The sequence below is a fragment of the Rattus rattus genome, chromosome 7 (genome assembly GCF_011064425.1).
Source record: "Rattus rattus isolate New Zealand chromosome 7, Rrattus_CSIRO_v1, whole genome shotgun sequence".
Lineage (NCBI taxonomy): Eukaryota > Metazoa > Chordata > Mammalia > Rodentia > Muridae > Rattus > Rattus rattus.
In genome coordinates this window covers 70993502-71007997 of record NC_046160.1, presented here as the reverse complement: position 1 = coordinate 71007997, position 14496 = coordinate 70993502, and the positions used below count along the sequence as shown (strand labels likewise).

The following is a 14496-nucleotide window of genomic DNA, read 5'->3' as shown; positions in this document are numbered from 1 at the left end:
ATTATCAGAGAAGACGTTACAGATTTGGACAAAAGGGAAGCTTTGCTTCTGAAACACTTCTGTTACCCACAGTCCAGACTGCACTTCTGGCAATTCTCTACCTAAATGTATATTAAAATGATGTTTGCTCAGAGGCTAGTAACCTTTAATGATATCTCAAGCTACTTTCTATATCAAGCATCTGTGACTCAGGGGATCCACTCATTATCTTTCTCCATGAAAAGGGAGTTTGGCCTCATTCAAAATAGTTCCTGAGAGCCAAGGGAGATAGACGCCCATGTGGCTTTGGGTTAGATGCTTAAACACACTTCAAAGCAAATTAGAGGAAACCATTTTTAATCCTCCGCAAATGTTCAGTCAACAAAAGACACACTATTTCTTTAATTCAGGGAAAGAAGATTTATACTAGAGATGTTACCACAATTGGCTGTTCCTTAAAACTTGACTGGTACTTTTTCTCTTCCACCACTTCGGGTACTTCGATTTGTACCTGAGATGGTCTGAGGTACATTTGTTCCATCATAGAAATATCCTTAAGACAAAAGAAAAAAAAGCAACGTCAACTTATAAAACCATCTAAGTGCATTCGCTATCTAATACAGCAGTGTCAGTCGATTAGATAGCAAATATCAAATGCATAAGAGGATTATAAAATATTGGGTAACATTCAATAATGGAGAAAAGTATTTTTTAAAACATGAAAATAGTTTTGTATAGATGGGCTCGGTGGCACATGCCCTTAATCCCAGCACTCAGGAAGCATAGGCAGGCAGATCTCTGAGTTGGAAATCAACCTGATCTTCATAGTGAGTTCCAGACCATATAGAGTTATCTAGTGAGACCCTAACACACACACACACACACACTCAAGTTTATCCTATTTCATGACTTTTAAATTGTTGACCTTTATAAATAGATGATCAAATTTAATAAGACAATTATGTAATATTATATCATCTATATATAAAACATTGCCATTTAATCAGGTACTGCAAAGCATTACATAAAAAAACTAAAATCAAATCTAAAATTCAATCCAATCACAAACAAAAATGAATACAAATACATTTTAATAACCGCTGACTGGTATTTCCTGTGTCACTTTTACCATTACTGATGGTTGTTACAGTGACCAGCACTCTACTTAGCTGTGGCCATGCAAAGACACTAAAGTGAAGGACAATAAACCAGGAATCAAAGACCTTGGTTCTGTGTAAACTATAAGTCCCCATATCTGACATCACCAGGCAAATTAGTCTGTTTGCTTTTACCCCAGTTTTACCACCCGGGCACTCAACTGTATGCCTTTTCAAGACCTCCTTTCTCCTCTGGCTTGTTTAGTAATGTCAACAGCAAAATCCTAAAACTTCTAGACACAAACAGTCAGGAAATCTTGACACCGTGAAAGACCAAACTTATGAATGATGGAGGTAGAGGAAGAAGAAACCTAGTCAAAGGAACAAAACACATTTTTTTAAAAAACACAGAAGAAAACTTCCCCTGTCTAAATAAGCAGGTACTTATGAAGGTATAAGAAGCAGGCAGCATACCAAATAGTCCGCATCAGAAAAGTAACTCTGTAGGACACATAATAATCAAAATACTGAGTATAAAAACAAAACAAAACAAAGAATCAACAAGAAAAAGGATATTAAAAGCTACAAGGGAAAAAAAGCCAAGTTACATATAAAGGTAGGCACAAAAGAATAACATTGGACTTTTAAATGGAGACTCTGAAAGACAAAAAAAAAAAAAAAAAAAGCCCAGATTAACTACCAATCACAGTCAACTAAAAGAGGCACTGCCTGATGAAAAGAAATTAATCAATCCTTACCTACCAATGCAGCTCTGAAAACGGCACTAAACGGAAAACTTCAGTCTGAAGAGGTCAATCATACCCAAGAGGACACAATGAATAACTAATCTGAGAATAATAAATAAAATTAGGTACCAACCATAACAATAAAATAACAGGATTCAAATCAATACATACTGCTCATTGACAATTATCAGTGCTAATGATTTCAATTACTCTATAAAAAGACACAGACTAACAGACTGGGTGGACAAGAAAATGCTTCTTTCTGCTGCGTCTGAGAAACACCCCCTCACTACTGAGAATAGATATCACCTTTGGGGAAAGGATGGATAAAAGTGTTGCAAGCAAATGTACCCGAGGAGCACGCACGTGTAGCAATTTCAATCTCTGACAAAGTTGGGTTCAAATCAAAACTAATCAGAAGAGACATAAAAAGACACTACACACTCATTAAAGAAAAAAATCCACCAAGAGGATGTTGAAATTGAAGTTCCTCAGGAAGCTAGGAATAGATCCACCTCAAGATCTACGACTATACCACTCTTGGGTGTAGCCAAGGAACTCTAAACCCTATTATGCAGATCCTGACTCACCCATGTTTATCGCTACTCTACTCATAATAGCCAGAAACCAGAAATAGCCTAGATGCTCATCAGTTGATAAATGGGTAATGAAAATGTGGTCCATTTGTACCATGGAGTATCGTTAAGAAATTCATGAAATTCACAGATAAATGGATAGCACTAGAAAAAAAAAACCATCCTGAATGAGGTAATTCAGACCCAACAAGATAGTGTATGTTTTCTCTTATATGCAAACATTAACTTTTATGTTTCCAAAATGTGTACTACAATCTGAATGACCATAGAGGTTAGGTACCTAGAAAGGGACTAGGGGCAGGAGAGGTTTTCTCAAGGAAGGGGAAATGCAATACAGTAATATGAAGCCAGGAAGTGGTGGTATATGCCTTTAATCCCAGCACTTGGGAGGCAGAGGCAGGTGGATCCCTGTGAGTTCAAGGCCAACCTGGTCTACAGAGTGAGTTCCAGGATATTCAGGGCTCCACGGAAGAACTTTGTCTTGAAAACAAAAGCAGAAAATAAACAAACAATAGAATATAGTACTATGGAGATACAAAGGAGAAAGAAACCAGAGTGAGAGGGTGACATAGAGAGGGGAATGGGGCGAGAAGGGTGGAGGAAGGGATAACAGGGAGGAAAAACTAGCACTAAAGGCCATTCAAAAAGTCATAAGGAAACTTAGCATCGTGGAAGCTTCCTAAAATCTGTACATACATGAAAGGAATCTAAATGGAATCACTAAACAATAGGGGACACAATGTCCCAACTAGACATCTTATACCACCAAGCAAAACACCAGTGCCAGAAATGGATTACGTCTTGCTCAGTCATCGGTCAAAGAGGGCCCATGGAAACTCCCAAACATCACAGACTATTGCCCAGGTTACTGATTGCTATCCACAACTGGATGGTAAGACCCTATTATTTAAGGCAATACTTCCTTATGTCATTAGAGAAGTTGAGGTAATGCCCAACTGTCTGACTAGCATTCACTGTACTGGGAGATACTTTTCATGCTACCAAAAGAGAAAGTGGTCATCAATATCACCCAGATGCAAACCCTGTCACCTTTAACAGTAAACTGTCTGCAAGATACATTGGTACAACGGTGGCACCCATCTTACGGGAGAAAACATTCCTCTTTTGATTGGATTCATGCCCCACTCCATGAGATGTGTCTCCAGTTGTGGAGAGCATCTTGACACTGCTAATGTGGCCAAAAACCTGAAATGAGATAGGTCATGGGCCTTTAAGAAAACCTACTACTATTGTTCTGCTACAGTAACATGGCGATGAAATGGCTCCTGATGACACACTCAACACCAGTGCCTTACTTGACCGGTATCAGAGAAGCCCCTTCTCGCAGTGCGTAGGAATTAACAGGGACCGACAACTGGACAATGTAGATCATGAGAGGCCTTGGAGTAATCAGCCCTAAATGGCATTTATTCATCAAGCCTCTGGAGCCTCAGAGTTCAGAGATCTATGTGGGAGAGGGAGCAGAAAGCTTTTAAGACCATGAAGGCAGCGACTGGAATTTTCACTAACTCTCCACTATCTTTTTGTTGTTAAAGTTTCAGCCCCAGCTGGGCTTGAAACTCCTCTTATGCCGACTTGGCCTGAGCTGCGCAGCTGCCTGTGCGCAGCCTGTAGCTTGCTTGCTAGCTGCCACCCTCAGCCCCACACTTCCTCACTCTGTGCTGTCCCTTCCTTAGAAGCTGTGAATGTCTGAGCAACAGGGAGATCCTTTCTTCAGGATCCAAGGCAAAGCTTTCAGGTTCTTGTTAATGCCTACTTCAGACATGATCACTCGTTAACAGCAGCTAGACTGAGCAAGGGGAGCAAAGGGAGGGGCATCTCTCCTCGTAGGGGAGGCTCAAGAGAGAAAGACAAAACTCCCTGGAAGAAAACAATTTCTCTCAAGCAAATTATTTCCAAGTTAAGCACCAAGAGGACCAAGTAAAACTCTTTGACAAACAAAACAAACAGTTCCATGATTTCAAACACAGTCGTCAGTCCAAGTCCAAAAACGAAATAAAAGCCAAAAAGACATTCAACAATACCACAGAAAACAAACCAGACAAACAAGACCAAGACAAGGCGTCCTTGTAACCAATTTCCACAGATGCCTGGTACCTTCAGTACCTGGCCCAAACTGCAGCTAAACCTTAGCTGCTTCTGGGATGAGATGGACCATCTGATCCCACCTCCCAACAGGATTCTAGAGTGTCCTCTAGATTCCTCTCTCCTCCTAGAGCATCCTCTAGGGCCTGTGGCCTGTGACAACTAGCGCGTCTGCCTGTCACAGCCGTAAGCCCCTTACAGGACCAACAGCGACCACCGAGGGGACTCTAACCTCTCTCCAAGGGAGACTCAAACCCTTCAGACAGCAGACGCAGAAAACACAAGACAACATGAAACAAAGACAAGACATGGCACAGAGACAAAACAGAAAGTAACACAGAACACAAAACACAGATTTGCTCGAGCTTACCTCCGATCTCCTCGCCAATTGTGGCCTGTGGGGAGCACAGTTCCTGGCAGGTGTACCAAAATGTTGTAAGACCCCATAGTGGCCCTACCTCAGGAGCACCACCCACAGAGCACAGATTGACAAAGTGACCACTGCAATAGCATGAGAGTATAAGGTTTTTAATCCACGTATGTGGGGTTGCTCATCCATGCAGGGAGAGGCAACCTCAAACCCAAAAAGCACACAATTTTTATTCATTACAGAGGGCAGACTTCAGAAACAGGTTAGCCGATCCATTAAACAATCATTGACTCTGTACAATCTTTTGTATCAATTGTTCCCTCCTGGGGGAACTATGGACAAATATTTCTACAAAATCTAATTTTTAAAAAAAAAATTTTAACCCTATTCTTCGCGTCCTGAGTGACTCCCTGAGTCCTGTCACAAAAGGTGACTGTAGAATGCTTGTCCCATCACTCACCACTGAGATCTGCATTGTCCGGGAAGAAATACACACCAAGCCTCTGAACCAACATTGGGCAGTCCATGGTTGCCACAAGTGGGGGAGCAAAGGCTCCAAGGAGGAGCAAAAGCTCGGGGTGGGGGGAGCAAAAAGCTCCGAGGGGAGCAAAGGCTCCGACAAACAAGGGAGACAGGCCTGCCTATTCACAGGGGACAACGTTCTCCTCCAGGAGACCTCCAAACAGCTGCACGCTGGGCACCATTTGTAAGAGAAGGGTCTGGGGGTGTACCTGGAAGAGAATGGGGGACAAGAGACGCGAAGAAGGATGCCAAGACAAGAGTCTGATCAAGGCGACAATTTTATTTTTCCCCAAGGCTGAATTTATACTATAACATGGGTAATGGAGGGAAGGGGGAAGTGTGAAACATTTACGCAGGCCAAGGACACAGTATTCGCGTGGTCAGGGAATCGGCCTGGATGTTGACAGGATGTCAGAAAGGTCACAGGTTTGTCATAGTGTTAGCAGGAGAATTTTATCATATTATTATTATTTTTGTATTAGTCTTCTGCAGACCAGAGGTGATAGATGACTCCAAGGAAACAGTGTCATTCAGACACAACAGGACAGATGTACATTTGAACTCGTGGAAGCTGTGGCAGCATGCACAAGGCCTGCAGGGTTTAGGTCAATCGGTATCTGAGCACTAAAGAGGGGAAGTTAAAACAGGATCCTGCCCACCCCAAAAAGTTATGAAACTGATGCCCAATAGCAACGAGAAAATCAGGTTTCCCAACAGAGACTCCCTGAGTATATCAATCATGCTTTAGGGTCCGTGCCAAGGAGAAGCGGGATAGTATTTAGCACACTCAACAGCACTGTTACATTTTGGGTTTGTTTTTTTTTTTTGTTTTGTTTTGTTTTTTTTTTTGGCACATTTTGGTCTTATTAGTCCTTTGATTACTTATTTTGATTTTTAGTTTTTTGTGGTTTTGTGGAACTTTTTGTGTTTCTTTTTGCCATTTATTTAGTTTTGGTTTGTTTGTTCATTCCTTTAAATAAAGAGAAAGGTAAGATGAAGATGGGTGGGAAGGAATTAGGAGAGGGGCAGACATGATCAATGTATGAAGAAAAGGTTTTCAGTTAAAAGAAAAGAAGGTAATACAATGGGAATTCCACAGTTTTATAATGGGCATTCTAGCTGTGTAGAATGCACACTGAGATATGCAGGCTTTATACATGGAAATCTTGCTGTGTTTATGTTCTCAAGTTCCTTAATTTTTTAATTAAGTTTTAATTCAGAAAAACACTGCTATTTGAAAGATGCCAGATATCCCAAGTAATATATTGTATGGTTCTATGTACTTGCATATCCAGAATAGGTAAATCCACAGAGACAAAAAGCCAGCAAGGGGCAGCTGAAGAGTGGGGGAAAGACAGAAAAATAGAGAGTGCAAATGCTAATGATACACAGTCTTCTGGGTGATGAAATAGTTTGGAAATGGTTCCATACATAAGTAGAATGTTCAACACTTTGTTTCTTAACTCCTAGATTTGGATTGCTTTTGCTAACACAGTAAAAATCACTGTAATAATATAATATTCATTGATAAAAGGAATGTGGATTTGTTTTTAATCTAATAAACCCTGAGCAGTTCCCACTCAATATTTTGAAGACACATATTATATATTATAAAAAGCAACAGTTTTGCTGGGTACGGCTAGTACATGACTTAATCCCAGCACTTGGGAGGCAGAGACAGACAGACAGACAAAAACCACTGTGGTTTCTTAGCCATCCTCATCTACATGGAGAGTTCCAGGATAAGCAAGACTACGTAGTAAGATCCCATCTCAATAAACAGGCAAATAAACAAACAATTTATTGACCACAATAGTTTGTAGGTAATAGATGAAAAGTTTAGAGGCAAAAACACACAAATAGAAGTTAATGAGCAAATTTCATACAACACTGAGAAATACACAGCTATGCAAGGCTGCATGAGCCTGTAATCCCGGATACTGGAGAGTCTGAGGCAGGAAGACAGGAAGGAGTCTCTGGGCTACAGAGGAAGCTCAAGACCAGAATGTGCAATTTATTAAGACCCTATCTCAAATTCAAAAGGTGGAAAGGGTATTAGAGATAGAAGTCAGTGTGTCACTTGCCTAGCGTGCACAAGATGCACCTGGCCCTAGGATCAAGCTCCAAAAAAAAATAAGAACGAGAGAGAGAATGAACATACAAATATATTGGTTTTTAAGCCACAGCAAACCCATAAGCCCAGCCCTCATAGGAGTGCTGAAGCAAGAGCATCATGAATCCAAGGCCAGCCTAGGGCTACACAGTGAGTTTGAAAGACAGCTTGGACTCCACGGAGAGATCCTATCTCAAAAAAGTCATTAATTTGTAAGTCAAATAAATTATAGTCTCAAGTGAAAAATGACACATGGAAGGAAGTATGGTAAAGTAAGTGTTGAGCACCTGAGCTCTGTTTGGGGTTTTAGATATTTCCTCAGTCAGGCAATAACTGAACTCTCTGAACCCCAGTTTTATAACAAAGGGATAATACTGATACACACCTCATGTTTATGGGAGACTGAGACAACACATGCAAACAGAAGATGCCAGAGAGCTAATAGATATTACTATTTACATTAAAAAATCAAAGTAAGGGTGCTTATATCGCTATCAACACTTGGTTTATAGCACATGTTTTAAATGTAAAACAACCCAACTATGTAAGTATAAGAAATGGATTCACCACATATCAGAGGCAATAATTATACCTAGACCCAAAAAATAATCTATAGAAAACAATTACATTAGGACTTAAATGAATCCTTAGAAGTCAAATGTGGCCCTTTAGAAAATGAGAAAGCAACAAAAATTATAAGTGACCGAAATTGTGCTTTGAGGGCAACAAGGAAGCTTTTTTAAACTACCACATGCAAAAACGAAAAACAAACAAAAAAAAAACTGTATTGAATCAAAATATATGGACATTTATGCTCACAAGAAAAAATCAAAGGAAAATCATTAAGAAGTACACACAGCATTCATTCTGTTTAGCATGTGTGAACTTTATATCATCTCTGAGTCATTGACTGTAACTAACCAGGAGAATGTTTCTGCATCTACAAGGTCTGGAAATGCATTGAACACACCTTAAAATTCAGTGAGTAACTGAAAATCTGTGAGGCTGAGAGCGGGTCAGCTTCACTGTCCTCAATACAGTTTTCATTTGTTCCACCAAAAAAGGTGTTGTCTGCCTTGTCTAACACTGTAGACAAAAGTGTCGGAGCTAGAAGGCACTTGAAAGATAGATCAGCTCCATCGGAAGAAAGCCTAAATGTCACAGGCAGTGACGCCCACAAAGGACGCCAAGTCTTCAAAGCAAATCAAGCAAGCACAGGACCTTCCAGGCAATCTGATACAAGCAGACGGCCTGCTAGCACAGCAGCAGCCATCCTCTGGCCTTTGGGGCTGGCTCTGCACTTTTTCAGTCATCAGCCAAAGGATGTATGAAGACAGTAAAACCCATACACATACTCCATGCCATGAAATCCATCTCCCTAAACGACAGTGTCAGCAGGAGCCAGGTGTATATTCCTAACCCAGGTCTTCCTACAATCTCATCAGGACTTCCCCGGAGTACACTACCTTCAATTAAACTATCCTGAAGTTCAAATTTCAGGACAGGAGGAAAAGACATTTAATGACCCTAAATAGGGACTTGTCCACACAGGTTTGAAAACACCCTGATTTGCATTACAGTCCCTTGCTTCCTGCAGATACAAACCTGATGGCCCCGGCCAGCAGAATTCTACTTGCAGGCACAGGAACATGTCAGGGTCACTTGGCGGTTTTCCCAACTTTAATTTTTTCTTCCTCAGTTAAATATTATATATGATTATTGTGAATGACTTGACCCTAGATTCCATAGACCTGACAGTACTGAAGAATATGGTTTCAAATAAAATAGAAACGGAGTGGGTATCATACACATGTAAACATCTAAGCTGCTACATAGCTGTCTATAATTATGCAAGGCACCATCTCCATTAAGTCCTTAAATCTTTTCAAAAGATTCAGTATTTCTAGAAACTCAGCACTACTATATTTCACAAAGGATGGAATATCTCTTAGGGAAGTACCCCTTACTACAGAATTATATATACTCTGTGTTTAGAAAAGGCAAACTATTGAGCTTTTTAATAAAACAGATGGTTTAAAACAGAGAATCTGAAACAAATATGTCCTAGCTAGCTTAAACTGTCAACTTGACACAGCCTAGAGTCACCTGAACAATCTCAATTGAGAGATTTCCCAAATCAGGCTGTCCTATAACCATGTCTGAGGGCATTTGTCTTGGATGTTAACTGATATGGAAGGGCCCATCAAACTATGGGCGGCACCATTCCCTAGGCAGAAAAGCCTAGGCTGCTTAAGAAAGTTAACTAAGCATGAGCCTGCCAGCTAACAAGCAAACAACATTCTACCATGATCTCAGCCTCTAAGCTCCTGCTTGAGTTCTTGAACTCTCCCAATGATAGACTATAACCTGTGCATTGAAATAAAACCTTGCCTGGCCTACATTGCTTCAGATTATGGTATTTGTCAACGAAACTAGAAAAAGAAATTATCCAAAATATATTTCAAGAATATCCATTCTTCGCTCACTGTTATCAGCACAAGAAAAAACAACCCAACATCTGGCTTTCTCTTTCAGAAACCTATAAAGAGACTTGACTCAAAAACAAAAGAAATCATAATAATAATGAAACTGCTTTGAAAAGTGAGAATGGTAAAGACAGGCCTTCCTGGAAACAAAGATTACATAAATATTCAATACTACAATTTATAAATATTATTTACATGAAAGCAAATTGCTATAGCATTGACCTTGAGTATTCTTGATCTTAAGGTAATTCAGACTTTGCAGGGATGGGGAATCCTATAGAACAATACTAATAAAAAAAAACACCTGCTTAAAGAAAAATAAAAGGAAGAAAACAGCTTCAGCAAATGTGCCTGCCTTCCTCTGTAGCACCTGTTATGTCGGTAGGACATCCCTTTGCCATTATGCAGCAAGTATCCAGGGAATGATGTCCTGTTAGTTCTGCAAGCAGCACTTCAGTTAGGAATGCAAGGCAAGTTCCAGGACAGAGGGCAAGACTCCTCCCCTGAGAAAAGCAGTCCGGCTAGAGATGGAAACAACAGACAAGAGATGGTTCCCAGAGTGCACAGCAAGTATGTTTAATCCAGCCCAAGTATTACACACAGACTCCAAGTTCAATCCTCATGTAAGTCCAATTTATATACAAATATGAAGATAAGACTGCAATTAACAGAGAATGTACCTGTTCCTCTTGTGCTGATAAAAAATTAATCTGGGGACGAGTTGGGTTCTTGGAGTGGGAAAGAAGGCAGAGAAATATGGAGCACGGTTGTTGTTCCTTACCTTAACATGGTACATGTGAAAATACTTGTGTGTCCAACAATTCTGAAAACTCATATACTTCTTACTCATCTAATCAACAGTACTCTATAAAAGTGAACTTTTTCCAGCTGGAGTTATGGCTTAGTGATAGGGGAATTGCCTGTAATATATGAGACCTCAGGTTCAATCCCCACCCCAGGACTGCCAACACCCTGCTCAAGATATATAGTTTTGTGGGATGAAGCCCTTGTTACTTGTCCCCAGTAGCACAAGACAATAGCAGCAGTGGTGACAAAAAAGATGTTAAGGTGTGTGGATGACTTTGTTGGGACAAAGGGTCTGTGAAATACTGCCCAGTGCCAGCCCCTGCCAATCATGGTCTTCCTAACACCTCAGTCTTTCCCAGAATGTGATAGTTTAAATTATTTAACAAATTGCCTTTTTACAGTTTCTTTCTTTCCATATACATATATATATATATATATATATATATATATATATATACATAGTAACCTTTGGGTGGTAATAGACTGTTCTACCTCAACTTTGTGACAAGGAAGATAAAAGCATGTCTATATTTTTCCAAAATAACACTATATCTGAAAATGATTCAGTTTTTGCTATTACTGAGCTGAATAGTAAGTATAATTAGTCCCCTTAAATATATTCTATTTTTTAAAAAAAATTATCTGAAAATTTGAATTAGACATGAAGAACCTAACTAATGCATAACGACAACAGTTGTGATATTACCTGTAGATCTTATTCCCAAGGCTTCTGAGAGCTGTCGTTCTAAGTGGCTCCCAAGGGCATTCAACTCCTGAGTAGGTGAACAAGCTGACTGTGTAATCTATCAGATACTGCAGAAATGGGAATGTGCAGCTACACCATAAAACGCAAGGCCTTTCCCTCTTATATCACTTGTTCTTGGGAGAGCCATTTGGCGTGTCATCGGGGCAGTTACACAGTCCCGGGGTGAGGTCTTGTGATTTAGATATCCTGGAAGCAGATTCTTCAGTTTTAGTAAAGTTGTGGAATAACGAGGGCTGAAGACAAGACTTGGACCCAATCCATCAGAAATGTGGGGCCACAACCATCCAGCTAAGCTGCTTCTAGACTCAAGACCCACAAAACCTGCATGAAATGATACGTGTCCAGTTTTCTGAGCTGTCTAAGCTTTGTGACACTCATTTCACAGAAATATGGGGGAAAACAGAGGGAGGAAAAATTGTGGTCAGGATGTATTGTATAAAAGAATAATAAATTAAATAAATATATATTGCTTAGAAACATCATCAAAAAGTAAAGTAGTTGGTGACAGAATCTTTAGATAAAACAAGCATGTATATTACCAATATACACTTGGCAATATTTCACATACCCTTTGTCCTACAAAATCATCTATACATCTTGAAGTCTTTCTCTCATTCCTGCTGCTATGTTGTGTTACAGGGGACAGTAATGTGCTAGGCTAGCTTTTTATAATTGATTTAGACCCAAAGAGCCTGAAATCATATCACTTAATATCTCACTAGTCATCATTACCTTTAAATAACAATCTTTGCAGGACTTCTGAAGTATTTGTAAAATCTTCAGAATTCAAGAGATTACTAGAAGTAAGACATTCCTATGCCAAGAACATGATTCTTGTCCTTATTAAACAAAGCCAATGAAAACAAAACTCTTATATTCTTAGTTACACAAATCGTGATGAGATTTTATGCAATGTATGTGTCTTCCTTAGTTAAGATAAAGAATTAAAATCTATGAAAGTTAATGATCAGCCCTGTTTTACTTTCTGCATACTAAGTTCCATAATTCTCTGAACTTTTGTCCTACAAAGTTGAGAAAATAAATGATAAATTTTGAAAAGAATTTATTAAAAGCATTCTCTTGGGCTTCCTAAGATTGAATAACATAAATAAATGCTCCAAAAATAATATTTGGAGCTCCAAAAGCAAGCACATCTTTGTTTACTTCATTCAACAAATATTTATTTATAAAGTAACTACTAAGTCCAAGGAATTATATGAAGTGATTTGAAGCATAAAAGGCAAAAGAAAAATAATCTTGCTTCCACATTTCATGGTCTTCAAACACAAATTCAATATTTTAATCCTTATAAAAACAGAAAAAAAAATAGACTCAACTCTGATCACTTAGGTAGTCACCACCAAAACGAACATATATATTAGTGGTTAGATAAATAATAATAATACGCTACCAAATAAGCTGTTGCCCAAAGGGGCCCCATGGAAAGCCTGTAGGTGTACTAGATTTCCTTTAGAAGCACTAAGATAAACTTTAAAGTTACCAAGAGACCAAAATATCCTTGTTCTGCACAGCTTTTTTGAAAAGAAAATTAATCTCATTTAAAGGAATGTGTTTTCACTTGTCTTCCTGATAGATGCAGAGGTAACAATATACCAATTTTGAGTCTTTAGATCAAGCCAGCTTATATGTCATCATGATAAATGAATGCCTTTTGAAATCATAGGTTTTAGGAGGGAAGCATATATGGATATTCCTAATCATAAGTTGGTCCCAGGGGAATATATTACAAACCTGATCCAGCCATTGTAGAGTCAGTCAGTTAACTGATTCACTATATACAAATAAGACAAGTGAGCAAAAGAGGCATGAGCGAGCACGTCTAAATTAGCTAATACCAACTATTATGTTTAGCTTTAATTAACAACTTCACACAGTAGAGTCATTTGGGAAAAGAGTCTCAGTGAGGGATTGCCTAATTGGGTTGGCCTTTGGGGAATCTACCAGGAATTGTTTTAATTATGTTAACTGATGTGGGAGGACCCAATCCAGTGTGGGTGGCACCATTCCCTAGGAAAGAGGTTCTGAACTATCTGAGAGTAATCAAGTACAAGAAAAGGAAGCAAGTATATTCATTCATCTCTGCTGTTTTAAGTTCTTGCCTTGACCCACCCAGGATGATGAACTGTAACTAGAATTGTAAACTAAAACAAATCCCTTTCTCCCCTAAGGCACTTTTTGTTAGGGTATTTCATTGTCAGCAGTAGTAGCAGCAATAGAACCAGGGTCCCAGTCAATCTACTGCTGTGAGAAATACTATTTAAAGCCACTGGGCTTTGGGAGTTCTTTTGTTATATAGCATTAGCTAGCTTATATAACTACTGCAGGGAGACCAAAAAATGAGATAATAAAATGACACTGACGAAATCAAATTATGAGGGTCATTCTCTACTCTGTGCTATCTGTGGTTTGGATTCAAATGTTATCCTGTATCAATAGAGATCCAATCTCTTGTGAAAAGCAAATTAGGAAGTTTCTGGTAAAAGGAAAATAGCTTTACTAGGGGTAAGGCGTAGGATGTAGGCAAATACTGAGGATGGCCTATCCTAAGGCAGAAATAACAGAAATAAGGACTCAATTCCTTAATGGTCCTTATTCTCCATTGTGTAAGGGTTACCTTAAAGAGAAATATTTAATTAAAATAAATTTCAAGTTTTTAAATGTAAGGAAGGATCCATCTTCAATAAACTGGAATTTAGGGGTATTAAGAAATATTTGGAAAAATCCGATGGGACAGAACTCCCTAAGTCTTATTTTCAAGAGTATTGAAAGTCACTTGGTTAACATTCCAAGGAGTTAGTCATGATGAGAGAACCTCACAAGAAAGCCTGGATCTTGCCATAGGGGAGAGTGAAGCAACTCTTCAGCAGTTGCTCCTAAGTCCCTCCGC

At 39.2% G+C, this 14496-nt stretch overlaps 1 protein-coding gene across 1 annotated transcript in view; it reads right to left on the bottom strand.

Annotated features, from left to right (window-relative positions):
- Ttc6 (tetratricopeptide repeat domain 6) overlaps positions 1-14496 on the bottom strand; it is a 207907-nt gene that overhangs the window by 142248 nt on the left and 51163 nt on the right. Inside the window, exon 3 of the mRNA XM_032907781.1 lies at positions 419-532. Coding sequence (XP_032763672.1) covers positions 419-532 — 114 coding nt within the window. The remainder of the gene's footprint in view (positions 1-418; positions 533-14496) is intronic.